Here is an 18,744-nt window from a genome sequence, read left to right as displayed (position 1 = left end):
GAACGTGTCTGACAACACAACGCAACGGTCAGTGACTGTGGACAGTGTTCATGGGACTAATTATTCCTATGACTAATTATTATATTATTATACTAATTATTACTAATTAGTGTTCATGGAACTAATTATTACTATTACTAATTATTACTAATTATTATATTACTATAATTATTTTTTTACTAATTACTCAATTATCACAATGAGGTGCTCTCAGACAAGCATGAGCAGGTAGGCATGGCAAGACAGCAGCTCTTGATGGATGAAGACAATCACATCAGACTAATTAAGGATGTTAAGTATAACACTGATCTAATTGAATAAGCTCAGTCAACTGTAGCCGAGTAAGTGGTGATAGGAAAACATAATTAAGGCAGGACTGCGATTGGGAAAAGACTCATTTACCGTTCCTGTTCCTCCATAACTGATCTTATCAGAACATAAGCAATGAGGCTGAAGGACTTTCCTAAAGCGGAGCATTGTGTGTGTGTGGTTCTTCGTCCTTGAGTGTTCATTAGGCCTAACGTACAGTGCAGCATGCAATTGTTGTTTTTACCGTATGACAGCATGTGTGCATTTGCATGTGTGCAGCAGAGTGTGTCAGTGCCAGTGCTGTGTTTTTGCTTTCGTGTAGCGTGTGTGTGCGTGCGTGCGTGCGTGCGTGCGTGCGTGCGTTAGCGGACTACAGCGCTGTCTGACCTATGAAGTTCCTGCAGCCTCCAGCGGTGGAGCCTCTGATCCAGTTGCCCTCGAACAAGTTCACCTCCCATTTCCTCGTCACGTTGTCCGTCAGCGAGTCGGGGGTCAGGTTGCAGATCTCAACCTTATCATAGTTGGCCCTGAAGTCATCAAACTCCATCCTAGAGCATAAATGGGGGAGATGGTTCTTATAAGCTTTCTTGACCATCATTCAAGAATTTACAAAGTAAAAGGCATTATAATCTTGACGGTTTTAGGATAGCAGAAATAAATAAGTTATAAAATACCAATATAGACATTTTCAAAAGAAAATGTACATTTTGTATAGCATTCTTCTACCGGCAAAATTGGTGATCATAATAGAGTGCAGTACTGTGTATGTTTGACCAATACTGACCAGAACTCGCCATCATCCCCGGAGTACCTCAGAATACGGTCTTTTTCCGATCTGTCAATCGTATTCCACTCCCTGGAACTGTGTTCAAAACAGAGCATCTCGTTAATAACATGAAATCAAACGTTATAGTCTAAAGACAGAAAGCAATGAAAGCAATGACAGCAATCACTCACTTGTCACTCCAGCGGCCATTCCATTCCACTTGCCCCCACGGATTCCTCACCCGAATCAAGCGAACCTTACGCCCACCGCAGTTCACCTACGGCAACAAGACAGGGAGAGAGAGAAAAAAGAGCAAGTGTTAAAAACATTTGTTTTGTGCCGTGCATTATTTTCTATTCACCAGCATTCTTATGTCCAATCTGTAGTCATCTTTTCAAAAAGTTATATATACAAATATACAAACATCTTGCTTCTTCGTGGTTAATCTCCATCAGAAGGTCGAGGAGAGAGTGACACATGAAAAAAATAGTGAACAGATTGAATGCTACTCGACGACTCGTCGTCACTGACAGCTCTCACTGAGGGGCCGTAAGCCTACCTCTTCCAGTCCAGTGATAGAGTAGGCGTGTCCCTTGACCAGGCCAGTGGAGGTGCGGGCTTCTGACTCCGCAGAGCTGCTGATCTACAGGATGGACAGAGTTACAGAGGAAAGAGAAGAGACGAAACAAAGGAATGCAGAGAGTGGGAGATGATTTAATTTTTAGGTATGTATACAAAAAATATACACATTAAACATGCACACAGTGCAACACTGTTGGCAATACAGAGGAAACACCATCTTCCAAGTATGGTCCTTTCCTCCTTGGCAACGTTTTCGTGTTAATTAATCATCTTCGTAAGTCGGTAGGCTATATGGTTAAATTACTCATTACGGGTGAATGAAGGCTCTCTCGCCCGCCTCTACTGCCTGTAGGAAGAATATCAAGTTTGGTGTATCCTACCCGCCGACGTTCTAGTCCGGCAGCCATGGGGTCAGACCTGGTTTTGTTTGGGGTTTTGTCGGTTAAGGTTTTTTTTTTTTTGGCAGAATCTTGTAGACCAGGGGTATCCATGGGCGGATTATGAACTTTCAGGCCCCTGGGCCCAGATGTATTAAGGGCCCCCCACTAATTGTCGCATATGTGTGTGTGTGTGTGTGTCCTCCCCCAGAAAATGTTTAATTTTTTTAATGTGATTTCCTGCATTCTGGTGCATTTTGGGGATGGTCAATACTACATTCAATCAGATTCATAGCCTACATCCTGATTTGTTGATATTGAGGCAATGATTCCATGCAAAGGCTTGGGCTTCAGGGCCCCCTGACCCCTTGGGCCCCTGGGCCTGGGCCTGGTAGGCCCGTGCAGTAATCCATCCCTGGGGGTATCTATTTAAGATTTAGGGGGGTGCCCAGTGATATCCCTTGGAATATGTCAACACAATGAAAAAGTAATTTTGAACCTGGCTTCATGTATTTAGTTTTTTTTAAGTTTATGCAAATCAGCACATATTTAATTAGATTATGCTTAATTTGCATATATAAACTTTATATTACAGATAACTTGTAATATTTTTCCCATATAAATGTAATCAACTGGGGAAGTTTCATAGTGATATCTGCTAGTTAATTTTTTTACCCTATTCACCTGTGGTGCCTCGCCTTATATTCAACACATTGGACAAGAAAGGCTGAATATCGAGAATTGCCCAAGGGATATCACCGGGCACCCTCTCTAATCTTACTGAGTTACCCCTTGACAGCAAGAAACAGCAAAAAAAAAAAAACTTTAACCGACAAAACCAGGTTCACCTAAATTATGACATTTGGCTGCCGGACTATTCAGTCTCACAAAGTCTCAGACATTGCGAGAAGCAGGATCAGTTTACATCCTGCATCCCTAGCACAGAGGCAGGCTAACGAAACGCTAGCGATTGTTGCAAACGTGTGTATAATGGCAGAGCCGGCGAATAAGCAGCGAAAACCCTTGACGGAAGATGCAAAGAAAAGGAAAAGAGCTTTAGACCGATCTAGGGCTCGCACACGTATCGACACGTACAGACGGTAGGGGGAGCTTCGTAGAGAAAAAGCATCAGGCTTGTCTGGTATAAGTTACTTTTTTTTCCTGAAGGAAATTTGTTGTCTGCATCTAACATGTCCTTGAAGGAAATGTTGTGGACATTAAACATGTCTTGAAGGATATTTGTCCTCTGCATTGTAGGCCTACATTATTAGTCATGTATTCAGACGAGTGAACTACAGAAACAGTCCCCCCTTGAAGCAACTCCCTGGAGTCCCCTAACTCACCTCGATAGAGCAGCCCAGCATGGAGCCTCTGTCCAGGGCCTTTCTGAGGATGAGGAAGAGGTCGTCCGGGGCCTTCTTGGTGTCGTAATTCTCACCCACGCCGCCGGTGAAGTCCTCCATGGCCTCCATGGTGCTGCCCCCCTTCAGAGACTCGTAGCTGCCATGTATCCTGTGGAGGACACCATGGTGATTAGCCCCAGGACATTAACTACACTAGTTAGCCCCAGTACATTAACAACACTGGTTAGCCCCAGGACATTAACAACACTTTTAGCCCCAGGACATTAACAACACTCTTTAGCCCCAGGACATTAACAACACTGCATGACTTGGGTTTACTTGGCACCAGAATATCAACAACTGGAGAGACATCTGTTAAACCATTTTGTATGTTTTGTCATTTCTTATATGCAACCTGTGTTTTGGAAATACCAAATAATAATAATTATTATTACTTTTAAATATGAGATATTGTGTTTTAGTTGTGTCCCTATACATAGTAGCATATGGACCCAAATCTGAGAATGGCCTCTATCTGGTAGGCTATTTCAAACCCATGTGATGCTTGGAGGGATGGTTGGGGCGTCTTACTTGGCGTAGGCCTTCTCCAGCAGGGCACTCCAGAACTCGTTGTTGTCGGCGGAGTGGACGAACACCAGGCTGTTCCTCACGGCAGGGAGACGGTCATCCACCACCACGTCCAGCCACCTGTTGTGCTTCCAGAACTGAGGGAGGGAGAGAGGGAGGTAGTTGGTAGTGGAGAGGGAGGGAGAGGAAAGATTAGGTTTGTATAGGCATACATACATAGGCATGATGGGGGGTGGGGGGGCTGCATCTCTGTGTGTGTGTGTGTGTGTGTGTGTGTGTGTGTGTGTGTGTGTGTGTGTGTGGTTTCTGGAAATAATTATCTAAACTGCCACATTAAATGTTTGCAGGACTTTCCACAAATACAAAGGCAAACTATATTTTTGTTATTCAGTGTTACAGTTGATCTTCAAATATTTGGTTTTAAATCACTTCCTTGAGGTTACACAGGGATTAAAGTGAAAAAAAATTGTTTGACTGAACTTTTTTCAGGCCATAAGTCATACGTTGTTCATATCTACCTATAGAGATAGCACCCCTTTTGCGGTCGCGACCTATTGGTTTTTAATGTACAAAAAGATGCAAACAGCAAAGTAAAGGGAGTATTCGCCTTATTCACACAGCGGCCATTGTTTAAACCAAAACGAGGCTACAGGGTACACTTACTATATAATTAATGCCACCTACAGGTGAATGCATAGAACATAACAATCCTATGGTTTGTGTACCCTGTAGCCTCGTTTTAGCCGCCAATGGCCGCCATGTGAATAAGGCGAATTGAGAGTGTTCTTGATTGAGATTGAGTTTTCCTGATGAACAAAAATATATTTTAGTACCATCCCTGACCATTGCTGATTAGCCATTGCTGTTCTTTTCTACTGCAGCAATATTGTAGAAAGGCTTTAAAGGAGAAGTTCGGTGTGAAATTGACCTTAGCTGTACTGAAAGATGTTGCCGAGTACTTACATGTGTCCAATAGGCACCTTCGCTCACCCCCTAGCATTCCGAATTACGCCGTTTTTAGCCAAGTAGCTGTGGGGGGCATAGCGTAGCCTATGCAGCTAAATCACTATTTTTACACAATTAAAAGGGTTCCAAAACCCTCAGAAGTCTACCAATGCAGTGTGGAGTTACTTGGAACCTTTTTAATGGTGTAAAAATAGCGATTTAGTTGCATAGGCTACGCTATGCCCCCACAGCTACTCGGCTAAAAACGGCGTAATTTGGAATGCTAGGGGGTGAGCGAAGGTGCCTATTGGACACATGTGAGTACTCGGCAACATCTTTCAGTACAGCTAAGGTCAATTTCACACCGAACTTCTCCTTTAACACACTCTTATTTAATTACTTCAGGCCAAAAGTGTTTAAAGGGGAGATTTTTTTCTTGTTAATATGCAATTCAACACCAAGTAAAATCTATAAAATCAAGTTTGCAAGACTTCCCATTTCCTCATCAAAGTAAGAAATCAGAACATTCTAGATATTGTTCATATTTCCATTTGTTGCCTCATCCGCATTTAATGATAACATGGTCATTTTGAGTTTTACAGACAACTCAGTTTTCCAATGAGCAGCAATACTGTGTGTGCTCATGCAGGAGGTCTGCGCATTTGTAACGACAATCTGGAGACGGCGCTTTTGTCTTAAGCAACAGATTGTATAAGGTTGACAAGAGGTTGCGATATGGTTAAGGACAGGTCGTGTTGCGCTATGAAAGAACATGCGTAGCCTACTTTCTAAACGTAAAAACGGTCAGCCATAGATAAACGTAGCCTACCTCTGTCGTGGTGGCTAGTTGCACCAGGATGTCCTGAAGTGCACGAACGTTAACCTTATGGCGGTCTTCTGATTGGTGGCGTGCTAAAACGTTTTCCTATTGCATCCATAAACAATTTTCTTGCAGCGAACCGCGCAAAAGCAAACTCCTGGCACTTTAATTTCTTTACACCATGGCTTGTTAGTTCTCCCCCGTTTCCAACAGCTGCCCATCTGCATTTATTTTTTAACTTTTGACACCTGCCTTCCTTTAGCAACAACGCATCCATGACAGCTAGTGGCCTTGCCAAATAGACGCACACAAATCATGACGCTAATATGCGAGGTTCTGGTAGGCCCACTGGTTATGGTTTTGTGCTATAAATTAATAATATTTTATAGCAAAGTTTTAAGTTGACTATTTTAATTGTATGGTTATTTTTTGTCAACATACACTCACAACCTATTGTCGTTAAAAGTGAGGCCTAAGCAAAATAGGCTACAAGGCTGTCTGTGCGTCACAAACACGACTGACCCCCTTACTCGACACGCTCAGTCAAAACCTTCCGTCGCAAATTGTGAAAAACATTGTTGTATGTCATAACAGACGGGATAATAAATTGCATAGGCTACGGTTTATATTGCGTCGCTTTACACATAATGTTAGTTGCATTGATTAAAAACTGTAACAATAATAGTAGCCTACATCGGGTGGCATAGCAGGCTATCTGTTCAAGTCATAGGTGACACCCAAAATGAATGACCTCCCCTGACAAGAGTTCGCGATAGTAAGTGTCTACATTGATGCACGGAAAAAACTCGCACATAGAATTCGCACATAGAGCTCACAATATCATATCCAAAAAAGTTAAACGGATTGGCCAACCTCATCAGCTGTCTCGATTGTGTCACTATAATCCAACTTTTAGACTGTTATAGTCCTCCATACGTGTTCTTTTTTTTAAGCAAACGCCCGAGACAAGTGTGTAGCTGGGTCATTCCACCGAATCGGTGCCTTTTGCGTCCCACAACATATAATCAGTTCTAAAGTTGCTTTAACAACAAATAAATGTGTAATTTAAAAAACGTAATGTTACTATAGATCATATGCATCAATATAAGACCAAGTAAACCCAATAAAATACAAGTTAAAATGATTAAAATCACATAAATATATGCTATGAGTAAGGATTTTGCTTGATTTTGGCCTGTCCCACGCTATGTTTTTTCTTTTTCAACAGCACTTCTCAGTTGTAAAATGTTGGTAAAATGATACAATTTTCACAGTTTTATATTGTCTTAAGTGAAATCTCATTGTTAAGTAATGATTTTGACATAAATAGATATGTTTTCTTAGAAAATATAAGTAATTTATCATTGTCCCTTAATTTCATCTCAGTCCTGTTACTTTCACCAAATCCCCCTATAAAATAATGGTACAAACTAGAAGTGACATAATTTCAAGGAAGTGACATCATTTAGAAGAAGCAGATTCCACAGTGTAAGAAAGGGTAACTTTCTCTCTTCTTAAATGTCCTATTTTTCATGTTGTATCAGGGTTGTGAGAGAGGGGCAAGCATACAACATCAGTCCTGTTACCATTTTTTAAAGTGTATATATAAACAATTATTTAGCAATACTGATATTACCAATATCTAGAAGTAATAACCTTTCAGATTACATACCATGTGCCTTCCTAACCTTGACCTCTTAGCTAGAAATGAGCAATTTAGCATGAAATCATCAGTCCTGTTACCATCAGTCCTGTTACTATCCTACAATATTCTATGTAATAAGTGAATGGTAAAAAAAAAAATGCATAGCTTGAGATGGCCCAACACAATTTCTTGTCATGTTAAGATGTGTTAATTAAATTGGCATTGAAAAAAATCAGTTTAAAACAATTATATTTTTCACATTTTTAAAGTTGAAAAGGCACCGATTTCGTGGAATGACCCAGCTACAACATACAAAGCGAAACTCATGGCTGACGTAGGCCGTATAGGACGTATCTTCTTGAGCGGTCACGGATTGAGACACAGAAAGTTCTCAAGAACATTAGGTCTTTAAACATTTACCTAATATTTGTAGTTGCCTTAAAAAAGGAAAAGCAAAGGTGACAGTCCCCCCCCCCTCCTATTTTTTTTCTCATCGGATCTGCATCGATCTCAAATATGACATTTCTAAAATCAAATTGACTGAAATCCGTCCTATGACGGAGAACTTTAATCCTTGGGTTACATAGAACTCAACCACAGTCATGAACTCCATGTTGATTGATTTCCTATTAAAAGTTTTCCAACCTTTATGGGAACATGCATACCAAGATTATCACAGTGAAAGTACCTGGAAGTGGAAGATTCCGGCATATCCGTGGTCAAAGTCCTGATCTTGGGGCACGACTCTGGCCAAGGTTTCCTCACAGAGGGTCAGTGAGGCGATGGCTGCCAGGAGCCAGCAGTCCCCTGAGAGGAAGAACAAATGCATTATGGGTAAAGTCCCCTACCTTTTTCTTCCTGCCTTCAGCAATATGGCTCCAAAAATGCTTATTAAAGGTTCATCATGTAACTTTTAGAAACATAAAACTATATGGTTACTTTTGGATAGAAAGTTGGGTATTTTTGCCACTTATTTGTATACATTCATGTGGACTGTGTTGTTGTGTTAATCCATGTGTGTGTGTTTAGAATGCGGTGCTCATTTTCATCGGTCTGGTGTGTCGTACCCAGCTGTCCTTGGCATATATCTGTTCTGCTCGCTCCATCGAGGATGAATTTGGGGTTCTTACAGATCTCCTGTCAGGAAAGACAAAAACATCAGAACATTTGGGGGGCACAAACTCACAAGGACCAAGAAAAAACTAAAAATCACGTTTCTTATTGTTTTCCCAGATGGGAGTGACGCGTCGCTGCCTTTGCAAGGTGTGGTTGCATTCCAGGCATTTTCATTTAAACTTGTCCCATTCAAAGGAGTGTGACCTGAAAACAAGTCACACACACACACACACACACACACACACACACACACACAGAATTCCCTTTACCTGAGTTGGGGCATTTGCCGAGGAAACACCCATAAAAGAAATGCACCTTTGTCGGCTGATCAGCCACGTCACTCATCAATGCCTCAGAGCCATTGCTGCAGCAGCCAACAGCCTAATGTGTGTAGGCCACATTTAGCAGACACACTTGATACTACAAACCATCTTAACACAAAGTTGATTTTATTGTGGTTTGTCATTCATCCATGGGAGATTTGAGGAAGCATAAAGAAGGATGCCAAAATATAAATAGATTATAGTCATTTTAGAGCATACAACCGCAACAGACCGTAATTAGTCCTGCAGACAACGCCATATACAGTGTGTGAAAGTTCAAGTTCAAGACTGTTGGAACACTTGAGCAATGTAGCAGTGACAGTTATGGAAAAGCTCTCGCTGAGTGTAGCTATTGTAAATATATGTGATATTATATTATTATATACCCCACTGTAAACAGACGTTTGTGCAGACAGTAGTGTACGTGAACGTTTGACACTGCATGTATGTGCCAATATGTGTGTGTGTGTTTATGTGTGAGAATGTAAATGTATTTATGTTGTTCTTGTGCCACCACACCACAGTCTCTCACACACACACAGACACCCACACACAGACACACACCCACACACACACACTCTCTCTCTTTCATTCACTGCCACTACTCCAGTCAATAATCAAGGACCCACTTGTCAACCTGCAGAACCGGTTTATGAAACACACATATCACAGCACAAATGGGGAGAAAATATCCAATGGGTAAGGCAGAAAATAACTTCCCTGTTTAGATGTGAATAATATGTTTGTATTTAAGCACCTTTACATTTGAAAGCATGACAATTACTGATTGTCAGACGGGTTGTCATCACTGCTCTCAGTGGTCAGTGCAGCTTCAGATCAACTCACTATGATGTCTATTTATGGAAGTGGCAGGTTATTGGATTGGACCATGGTGGAGATGACACCTCAGTCTCCCCCCCCCATCCCCCCCCCACACACACACAATTTGACACTAAATTGAAATTATATTTGCCTACATATCACTGTGATAGATGTAGTGAATAGGTACTCAAATTAAAAATTGCTGATATCATAAACACAAACAGATATGATATATATGATGTGATATTCCACTGCATCTATTTCTGTATTTATGCCATTTAACATTCAATATCAGTATCCCACTGTCCTCTTTAACAAAGTGTATCTGCAGGCATGTTTTTCCTGCCTGAACTTTGTCACTTTGAACCAGATGGAATGTGCTTTTACAAGCAGACAGCAGATATGTGTTAACTGACAGGACAGCCACTGTGACCCCCTCCCATTATCATGATAAGGAGACTTCAGTTTTTAACCATGCGTTCATTTAAGCGCTGCAGCGTTGGTTTTTAATATCCAATGTTCCGCATCTTAATGATGGAGTAAAGACATTTCTAAAGGTGCACTATGCAGTCTAGTCATTTATAGGTCATGGATGTGTTACATTACTGTTTTAAGACAAAGTATTCTAACTTCAATCAATACTATTAAACTAATTAACTAATTGTTGATATATAATACTCATGGAAAGAAATGACAGCTTTGAGAGGTTATCATGAAAGACAAAGCATTTCCTTGTCTGAAGCGGGCATGATATTCTGTGTAATATCTGCCAAATATTTAACCATTATGTAGATGGACTATTCAGTGAGAAATGTTCTGTTTCATCCCTGCTGCTTCTTCAGGCCATTGATAAGTTCAAACCATGCTTTAAAGCCTGCAGTCCCTCCACTACGGTGGCCCGGAAGTGTCATATGACCTACCTTTGGCCTCTTCCATTCAAAATTGATGGGCACGCTCTGGCTGTAGAAGAGTGAGGAGTCCACCGCCGGGAAATCTGGGTCCTCAAACAGAACGTTCCTTCGCAGGCAGTCCTGACGGATCTCCTCAAAGGAGCGCCCGTCCCCCTGCGTGCTCTCAGCCTTCTGGGCCGTGCCGGAACTCCTGAGCGTGGAACTGGAAGGCATCTTTTTAGAACCGGCAGAAGAGAGTGACTGGAGAAAAACCACTACTCGCAATGAATGAGCGTGCTAGACAGGCAGAGGCCACGTCAAACACTCTACTATAAAGTCCAGAGATGGGTGTGTGTCTAAATCACACACACACACACACACACACACACACACACACACACACACACACACACAGCCTGACAGAGACTGAGTGACAAGCTGAACAGGTAAGGGCGACACAAACTGGTTCTCCTGCCCTGGCGATGGCTGCCGCGCCCGTCAAAGCCCACAGCCCCTCCCAGTTGGTCGAGACAGGTGAGTGGGCGGAAGAACATTCTCTCGGTCTCTCCATGGCTGGCTGGAAGCGCACCGGTGTGTGTGTTCTGGAATGTGGTGTTCTGGTTGTGGGGCAACGCTTTTGATGGCACATCAAGACATCATACCTCACATTCTAAACATTCCATTGTAACTTTTCGTTCAATAAACTATTTGTTTGTTGCTTAACACGTTAAGGTGTTTCAAATTGCGCTTCGAAGCTTAAAAATAAACAATACAACGTATTGGAAATAGATTATTTTTCCGCTGACTGAAGAAGCACTCTTTCCACTGTCAACGGTCATTGTTTTATTTTTGTACATGTTATGCCAGTGAGAAAATGCATCACTGCTTAGACCTGTAAAAATAACATCTGATATCTACACCTGACAACCAGATAAAGAATTATCATAAATCAAAAAAAAAAAAAAACCACAAAAAAAAAAACCACGACATATTACAAAATATATATTTACAGTTATCAACACAGACATTGACAGGAGCAATGCACTTTTTGAAATACAGTAAGGAGAGTTCTCATGGGGTTTCTGGGACAGCCTGACTCAGTCCCCCCATGGGTAACACTGCTGAGGTGACATCTGGAGGGGTGCTGACGGGGTTGTGGGCCCAAAACAAAATACCAGCATTGATCCATATCGCACCTCCCTCCTCCCCACACAGAAATGCAAACAAACAAAACAGTTTTTTATAGTTTCGTTTCAGTCAGTGAATTTCTACCATGCCTGGAGAGACCGCTACGACGACCAGACGGGCATGTACAGTTTGACGGGGAAGGGGGTGTCTACCATTTCGGTTCCTTGTAGAAATAAGAGACCCGATGTGTCTACATAATGGGACACATGCAACTGTATAGACTTCCGAGAGAGAGACAGTCGATATCTCGTTCTTGCTGCTCTGTGAACATTAACAGTGTTTTTGCTTGTCATGAAAAGACACCAGTGGCCACCTCTGAGGAAATACTGCCGGTAGGAGTGTACAAGTCGTTATGACGACCAAATACAGATCTGTCCATCAGACATGACCATAGTGGCCCTCTCCTCCTCCCCTCAAGGCACACCATCTTTATGAGCGCTGAACGACTATACGCATTGTAATATCTTAAGTGCTGAGCTTGAACCTAAACTTCATTATTCAATTAGCTTAAAGGATCAGGGGATGATGTTATAGCTATAGAGTCTACTTCCATCAGCTATCAATGAAAGACAATGACAACCCCCCGCCCCCGCAAATATAAAACAAAAGAATACAGCGATGACCTCTACTTGAACCAAGGGAGGATTAATGTGTTTTCCTTTCACAAATAACTGAAGTGAAAACAGTGGCTTAATACAACTAAGCACCAGTCAGTACAAAACTGGGCAATATCACCCTCAAACAAGCCTTTGGCAGAGTCAGTTAGATGTCTTTCCCTGACAAAAAGCAAAACAACCATTCTACGACCTCTTTGACTAAAACAAATAAACAAATCAAAACAGACAAACAAAACAGAAAAGGTGTTTGAGTTGAGGGAGAGAGAGAGAGGGATGAATGTTGGCCTGTAGTCACTCCCATGGAAACAGATCACTGACATTCTACTGCTGACTCGTAGTGGACATGCTGCCCCCTGGTGGCACCATCCTGGGATCAGGTGGAGCTGAAAAACCTCCGCTTTTCACACCCTCAGTAGACAGACTCAACTGATCCCAGGTCAGACAGCAAAAGGCCGGGGAACAAGCATTACTTCAGGACTACTTTGCCCCGCATTCTCCTCCAATGGGAAAGCTTTAAGAGACAAACAAACCAAACGATGTCCGATCTTCCCCCACAACCGTCCTCCAGTGACGTACATTAGCTGCATCATTCGTGGAAGGAGTGCCCGTATATTTGTCTATTTCCTGTCTTTTTTAGTCTCAATTAGTTTCTTCTCGTTGTTTTCCTTTCGAGTCCGACGCTAGGGGGGCGCTAGAGCTCCTGTTTCTCCTGAGCCGTGCCCGTCACCACCAGCAGGTTGCAGGCCATGAACTGGACGTTGAGGATGCTGCTGGTGTCGCCCGTGTAGAGGCCCACTAGCTCGCTGCTCGAGCCGTCCGCTGCTGCTGCTGCTGCGGCCGCCGCCCCGCCGGCCCCCGCACCTCCACCTGTCCCCGTGCCCCCAGACGCTGCGCTACCTCCACCGCCTCCGCCGCCGTGGCTGTTCCGGATGTCCCACACGCGCACCGAGTTGTCCAGCGACGACGAGGCCACCAGGCTGGAGTCCGGGCTGAAGGAGAGGCCCGTGACGGCGTCCGTGTGCCCGCGCAGCTCCTTGACCAGGCCGCCCGACGCCAGGTCCCACAGCCGGAGCCGCTGGTCCTCGCCGCCCGACGCCAGGTAGCGGCCGTCCGGCGAGAAGGCCAGCGCCAGCACGGGCCCGCGGTGCCCGGTGAAGAGGCGCACCGTCGAGCCCTGCTGGGCGCTCCAGAGCCGCACCGTCTTGTCGGACGAGCCCGTGGCCAGGTAGGCCGAGTTGGGGTGGAAGCGCGCGCAGTCCACGTCGGCGAGGTGACCCGCGTACAGCCGCAGCGGGTGGGCGCGCGACGGCGTCCAGAGGCGCGCCGTGCGGTCGGCCGAGGCGCTGGCGAAGTAGAGGCCGCACGGGCTGGCCGACACGTCCCACACCGGGTAGGCGTGGCCGCGGTAGAGCGCGGCGCACGTGAAGCTGGTCAGGTCCCACAGGCGCACGGTGGCGTCCTCCGAGCACGAGAGCAGCGCCTGGCCAGGGCCCGGAGCGCCGCCGCGGCCGGACTGCCCGTCCGTCAGGAAGGCGGCGCGGTAGACCGGCCCGCAGTGTCCGCGTAGCGTCCGCATCTCGCTGCCCGATGCGTCCTCATCATCTGCCTGGGGTGAGAGGAAGGACAGAGTTACAGACTCATTCAAGAGGATAAATTACTATTGGGGCAACAGGCTCGATGGAGAAAACAAAAGACTAATTTACTAAATGAATGGTGAGTTATGGCTATGGCTAGGCTATTGCATCTTACTGAGACAAAATGCATTTCATTCAGAGGATCAATATTCATTCATTCTCACTAGCAGTGAACAAAGCAGAATCAGAGAAAGAACCACAGAGAGAGGCTATGTCTCAAACCGCCTACTTGCACACTTCAAATACTTGTATTTACTATGTATGCAAGTACATAGTGCAGATATTGGGACAGTGAGTATTAAGTGCAGATATTGGGACAGTGAGTATAAAGTGCAGATATTGGGACAGTGCTTACCATCGAAAAGTGGGCACAACGCAAGTAAGCGCTCAGTGCACACTAGCAGTGTACTGATGGAAGTATGCAGTTTGAGACACAGGGTCAGATTGAGAAGCAACACCCCCGCCCCCCCCAAAAAAAACCACTTGTGGACTTTAAAGCTCCAATAGCATTTCCAAAGCAGCACTCCAGCAGTTTATTGCACCTCTAAATCTTTAACCCATGCGTAACCCTAGCGCCTTCCAGGCAGCGTTGCCTTGAAGACAAAATTGGGGGCTTAAAACACCAAGAAACTCCAAATCTCTAAAAGTTTATATTCAGTTTGTTTTCATGAAAAAAAATCCCCTCTTGGCTTTCAAATGGCTGGACGCTGTTCACCTGCTTCCGACTGCTGCTGCTGCAGCTAACACTAGTTTGTTGCCAACCTCTTCTCCCTCTCCAAAAGGACATTACTTACATTTAAGAGCCAAACGTACTACTTACAACTTTAAGAACACAGCATATTTAACCACAGCAAAATCACTCAACTGCACTTGCATTTAAAACACAACTTTATCACACACACATCTAAAATGCACATGCTTGCTTTGGTTAGCACCACTCACCTCCTTCTAGAACACACAGACACACACACACACACAGACACAGACAATCTAAAACACAGAACTAAACAACACTCTGAGCTGCTTTGCTGTGGGTCACTCACCTAGAACACACAGACACACACACACACACACACACACACACACACACACACACAGACAATCTAAAACACAGAACTAAACACCACTCTGAGCTGCTTTGCTGTGGGTCACTCACCTCCTCCTAGAACACACAGACACACACACACACACACACACACACACAGACACAGACAATCTAAAACACAGAACTAAACACCACTCTGAGCTGCTTTGCTGTGGGTCACTCACCTCCTCCTAGAACACACAGACACACACACACACACACACACACACACACACACACACACACACACACACACACACACACACACACACACACACACACACACACAGACAATCTAAAACACAGAACTAAACACCACTCTGAGCTGCTTTGCTGTGGGTCACTCACCTCCTCCTAGAACACACAGACACAGACACACACACACACACACACACACACACACACACACACACAGACACAGACACAGACAATCTAAAACACAGAACTAAACCCCACTCTGAGCTGCTTTGCTGTGGGTCACTCACCTCCTCCTAGAACACACAGACACAGACACACACACACACACACACACAGACACAGACAATCTAAAACACAGAACTAAACACCACTCTGAGCTGCTTGTGGGTCACTCACCTCCTCCTCCAGCAGATCGCAGGCGAGCCGGACCTTGCTGACGTCGGCACGGTGCGGTCCGGCCTTGAGCTTGCGCGCGCGGAGGCTCCACAGCTTCACAGCGGAGCTGTCGAAGGCAGCGGCCAGCAGGCGGCTGTCGGCCGACACCTCGGCGGCGTTGAGCTGCCGCTCCGTGTGGCGGAAGGCGTAGAAGCAGACAGTGGTCAGCGAGGGTGGACCGTCCCGCACGCGCCGGATCGACTCCTGGAGCGACTCGAGCGCCGCCTCGCTCTGAGGCGCCGCCACCGGACGTCCTGCGGCGTCCTCCAGCCCATCAGCAGCCGCGTCCGGTGTGGAGCCTGTAGTTTTATAAACAGGAGGAGGAACAGTTTGTTTTTCCTCAACATATTTTAGTAAATCAATCCTAACTGATAACAAAAGAGGAGGAAAACGTAGCGCTCTTTTTACAGTGCTGTATATTCTGGACCTGACTCTCATGGACTCTTTTTTAATTTTTTTTACATTTTTTTTTTTTATCTTTACCACAGCTACAGGGATTTCAAAGTTGAATAGTAACTTTCTCAAAAAAAACAAAAAAAAAACAAATTAGTGACTACAAACGTCTAAAACACTTCTAAGCCCACAAACTCTGCATGCGCTTCGACTGCGCGGGCGGACACACACACACACACACACACACACACACAGACACACACACACGCACACGCACACGCACACACACACACACACCTGAGGTGTTGGATGCAGAGGTGTTGTTGGCGGCGGCGGCGTTGTTGCCGTAGAGCTGGTAGTGTGTGCGTGGCGTGGGCGTGACCTCCAGCTGCAGGTGGGTGCTGAGCACGCGGCACAGTGCGCCATGGTCGTCGCTCTGCAGGTAGCGCAGCAGGTAGCTGTAGGCCGCGTCCGACAGGTGCACCACGTACTTGTGCTCCAGGAGAGCGCACAGCTTCGGGTGGGCCGCCACGTCCTGCAGAGAGGCAGAGAGAGAGAGAGAGAGAGAGAGAGATAGAGAGAGAGAGAAAGAAAGAAATCAGGGGTGTGTGTGTGTGTGTGTGTGTGTGTGTGTGTGTTTACGCAGCGCTGACGTCTTGGCCCACTCACCTGCGCGGTCAGCACGCCCTTGAGCAGCTCCACGGTGGCCCTCTGCTCGGCGTCCTGCAGGAAGAGGCCGTGGAAGCGGCTGTAGAAGCCGTCGGCCGCCGCCCGGAGACCACAGCGCGCCATGTCCAGGTGCAGGAAGAGGAACAGCGGGTAGAGCACCCGGCTCACCTCCTGACCCCATGACACCTCCGCCTCTGAGGGGAGACACACACACACACACACACAGGTCAGCCACATCACCTAAAACTACAGTAGGACTATGTCACTTAAATGCTGCAGTGAGAGGTGATGGTCCAAAGTACCATCAGCTAAAACTACATCACTTAAAATCATCATCCATAACTATCATTACCAGCAACAGGCCAGTTGTCATCAACTTGCTAAATGGCTTCTTTTGTCAATTGTACATGTTGTGACAATGATACGTTAGTTTAACTTTATTAACCGTCTCTTGTTGTACCACACAGAGAGATTTTCTTAATCAACATGTCCACGACAGCTGGATTCCAGTAGAGTAGAGACGTTTCCATAGAGACTCTGCAGCACTCACCTAGGAGGAAGGTGCGCAGCCTGCAGAACTGGGTCTCATACTGGTGAGGGTCGGCCTGGCACGGGGCGGCCGAGACTATGTTAGCACAACTGGATTCGGTCTGGACTGTGGGGGAGAACACAAGACAGTTAGATGGATGGAAAAAGTTGGAAGATATAGGAAAAGTTGGCATATAGCTTCAGAGAATGTGTGTGTTCTAGGTCTTGGGGGATATTAACAGGCAATGTAGACAGGTATATTAAGAGGCGAAATTACTAAAAGAAAAAGGTGAGAGATGAAAGACAAAGGAATTTGTTTCTAATTCTAACCATTGAGGTTGGCAGCCATCTCCTCGGCGGTTTGCGAGAGCTTGGCAATCTTCAAGTTGCCCTCCGAGTCTACATACTGCCGCCTTTTCAGGTACTGTGTCACGGCGTACTGAATCTGTTCGGTCCGTACTCGCTTCATACCCTGAGAAAGAGAAATATGCACATGGATGTCTGGGACAGCAGCGGCCTGAGGACATTTACTTTGCGTTACGTCATGTTACCCAACTTATCTCTACTGTTACTGTGCGTATTAACGTTACATTACATAACAATTTCATTCACGATACTGTGGTGCATAACTTTCGTGTCTCTGCCTGTCGATCATTGCAGCCCTAATATATATTGCAGATATGTCAATTTTATTTGTCGTTCCAGTGACAGCGGAACGACAAGCAGCCGACGCTAAAACGTCATTCAAACGTTACCTTTGGTAGCTACAGCTTTAGCTAATGGGCTCGTGCAATGAGATGGCTTGCATACACAGGTCCTTAAAAACTCTTTTAAAATCGCAATACAAAGCAGAAACTCAAAAGTGTAAATCAACTATAAAATGTAACGTTAGCTACACAATGTTGCAGCAACAAAGTGATTCAGCGGTATTTGTTAACAAACTAAGTCAGGTAGCTAGCATTAGCTTGAGATTTTAGCGGGATTGAGCCAGCACTGCAGTTCGTTTGAGAATGTTTAGCGCTGAAACTTACTGCATATCTTGTTTCTCCTCCTCCGTGTAAAGATAATGTTGTACATTCGATACGGTAGACATATAGCGGTGAAATGTTCACCTAAAGTCACCTGCAGTAAGGGTAAACCATTTCTGACCTGCCAATGGGAGGTCTGAAAACCACTTCCGGTTGAAAATAAAAAGGAAAGTCAACAAAGGCACGACAGACAACTTCGTGGATCATTGATATTGCCCAATAACCTACACTGAGGTAAAATTAATAAAATATATTCACGTTAATATGTAATCGTGAACAATACAAGATTTTGCCATTTTAGAATGTACAAATGAGTTACAAGCTTTTACTTTGAAACAATGACTGCCACAGCCTGCTTGGTAGGCCTATGTAGTTTTGATGAGGTTAGGCTGAGTTGCCATTATGCATAATGAGAAAATTCAGAAAGAAAACACTACAGCAAAC

General features: G+C 44.9%; 2 protein-coding genes across 2 annotated transcripts in view; both read right to left on the bottom strand.

Annotated features, from left to right (window-relative positions):
* The window catches only part of capn9 (calpain 9), a 19,056-nt gene extending 8,127 nt beyond the window's left edge, over positions 1-10,929 (bottom strand). Inside the window, exons 1-10 of the mRNA XM_076289513.1 lie at positions 10,557-10,929; positions 8,443-8,512; positions 8,064-8,182; positions 3,969-4,102; positions 3,378-3,546; positions 1,635-1,718; positions 1,267-1,352; positions 1,094-1,171; positions 697-857; positions 1-8 (exon numbers count right to left, since the gene is read on the bottom strand). The exon at positions 1-8 is cut by the window's left edge and continues 150 nt beyond it. Of these exons, the coding sequence (XP_076145628.1) occupies positions 1-8; positions 697-857; positions 1,094-1,171; positions 1,267-1,352; positions 1,635-1,718; positions 3,378-3,546; positions 3,969-4,102; positions 8,064-8,182; positions 8,443-8,512; positions 10,557-10,760 (1,113 nt within the window). The 5' untranslated portion in view covers positions 10,761-10,929. The remainder of the gene's footprint in view (positions 9-696; positions 858-1,093; positions 1,172-1,266; positions 1,353-1,634; positions 1,719-3,377; positions 3,547-3,968; positions 4,103-8,063; positions 8,183-8,442; positions 8,513-10,556) is intronic.
* A 427-nt stretch (positions 10,930-11,356) lies between these two features.
* taf5l (TAF5-like RNA polymerase II, p300/CBP-associated factor (PCAF)-associated factor) lies at positions 11,357-18,436 on the bottom strand. Its single transcript, XM_076289500.1, has 7 exons — positions 18,304-18,436; positions 17,603-17,744; positions 17,295-17,399; positions 16,745-16,938; positions 16,373-16,610; positions 15,644-15,981; positions 11,357-13,937 (listed from the first exon to the last, which is right to left on the bottom strand). The coding sequence occupies exons 2-7, from the start codon at positions 17,739-17,741 to the stop codon at positions 13,023-13,025; spliced, it is 1,929 nt and encodes a 642-aa protein (XP_076145615.1). The 5' UTR covers positions 17,742-17,744; positions 18,304-18,436; the 3' UTR covers positions 11,357-13,022.
* Positions 18,437-18,744: the final 308 nt, after the last annotated feature.

This window comes from Alosa pseudoharengus, unplaced genomic scaffold (assembly GCF_046254945.1).
Source record: "Alosa pseudoharengus isolate Yale_2024_CS ecotype anadromous, Long Island Sound unplaced genomic scaffold, YU_APseudo_1.1 YU_APseudo_1.1_scf_1, whole genome shotgun sequence".
Lineage (NCBI taxonomy): Eukaryota > Metazoa > Chordata > Actinopteri > Clupeiformes > Clupeidae > Alosa > Alosa pseudoharengus.
Note: the sequence above shows the minus strand (reverse complement) of the source record. Positions and strands in the feature narration are given on the sequence as shown.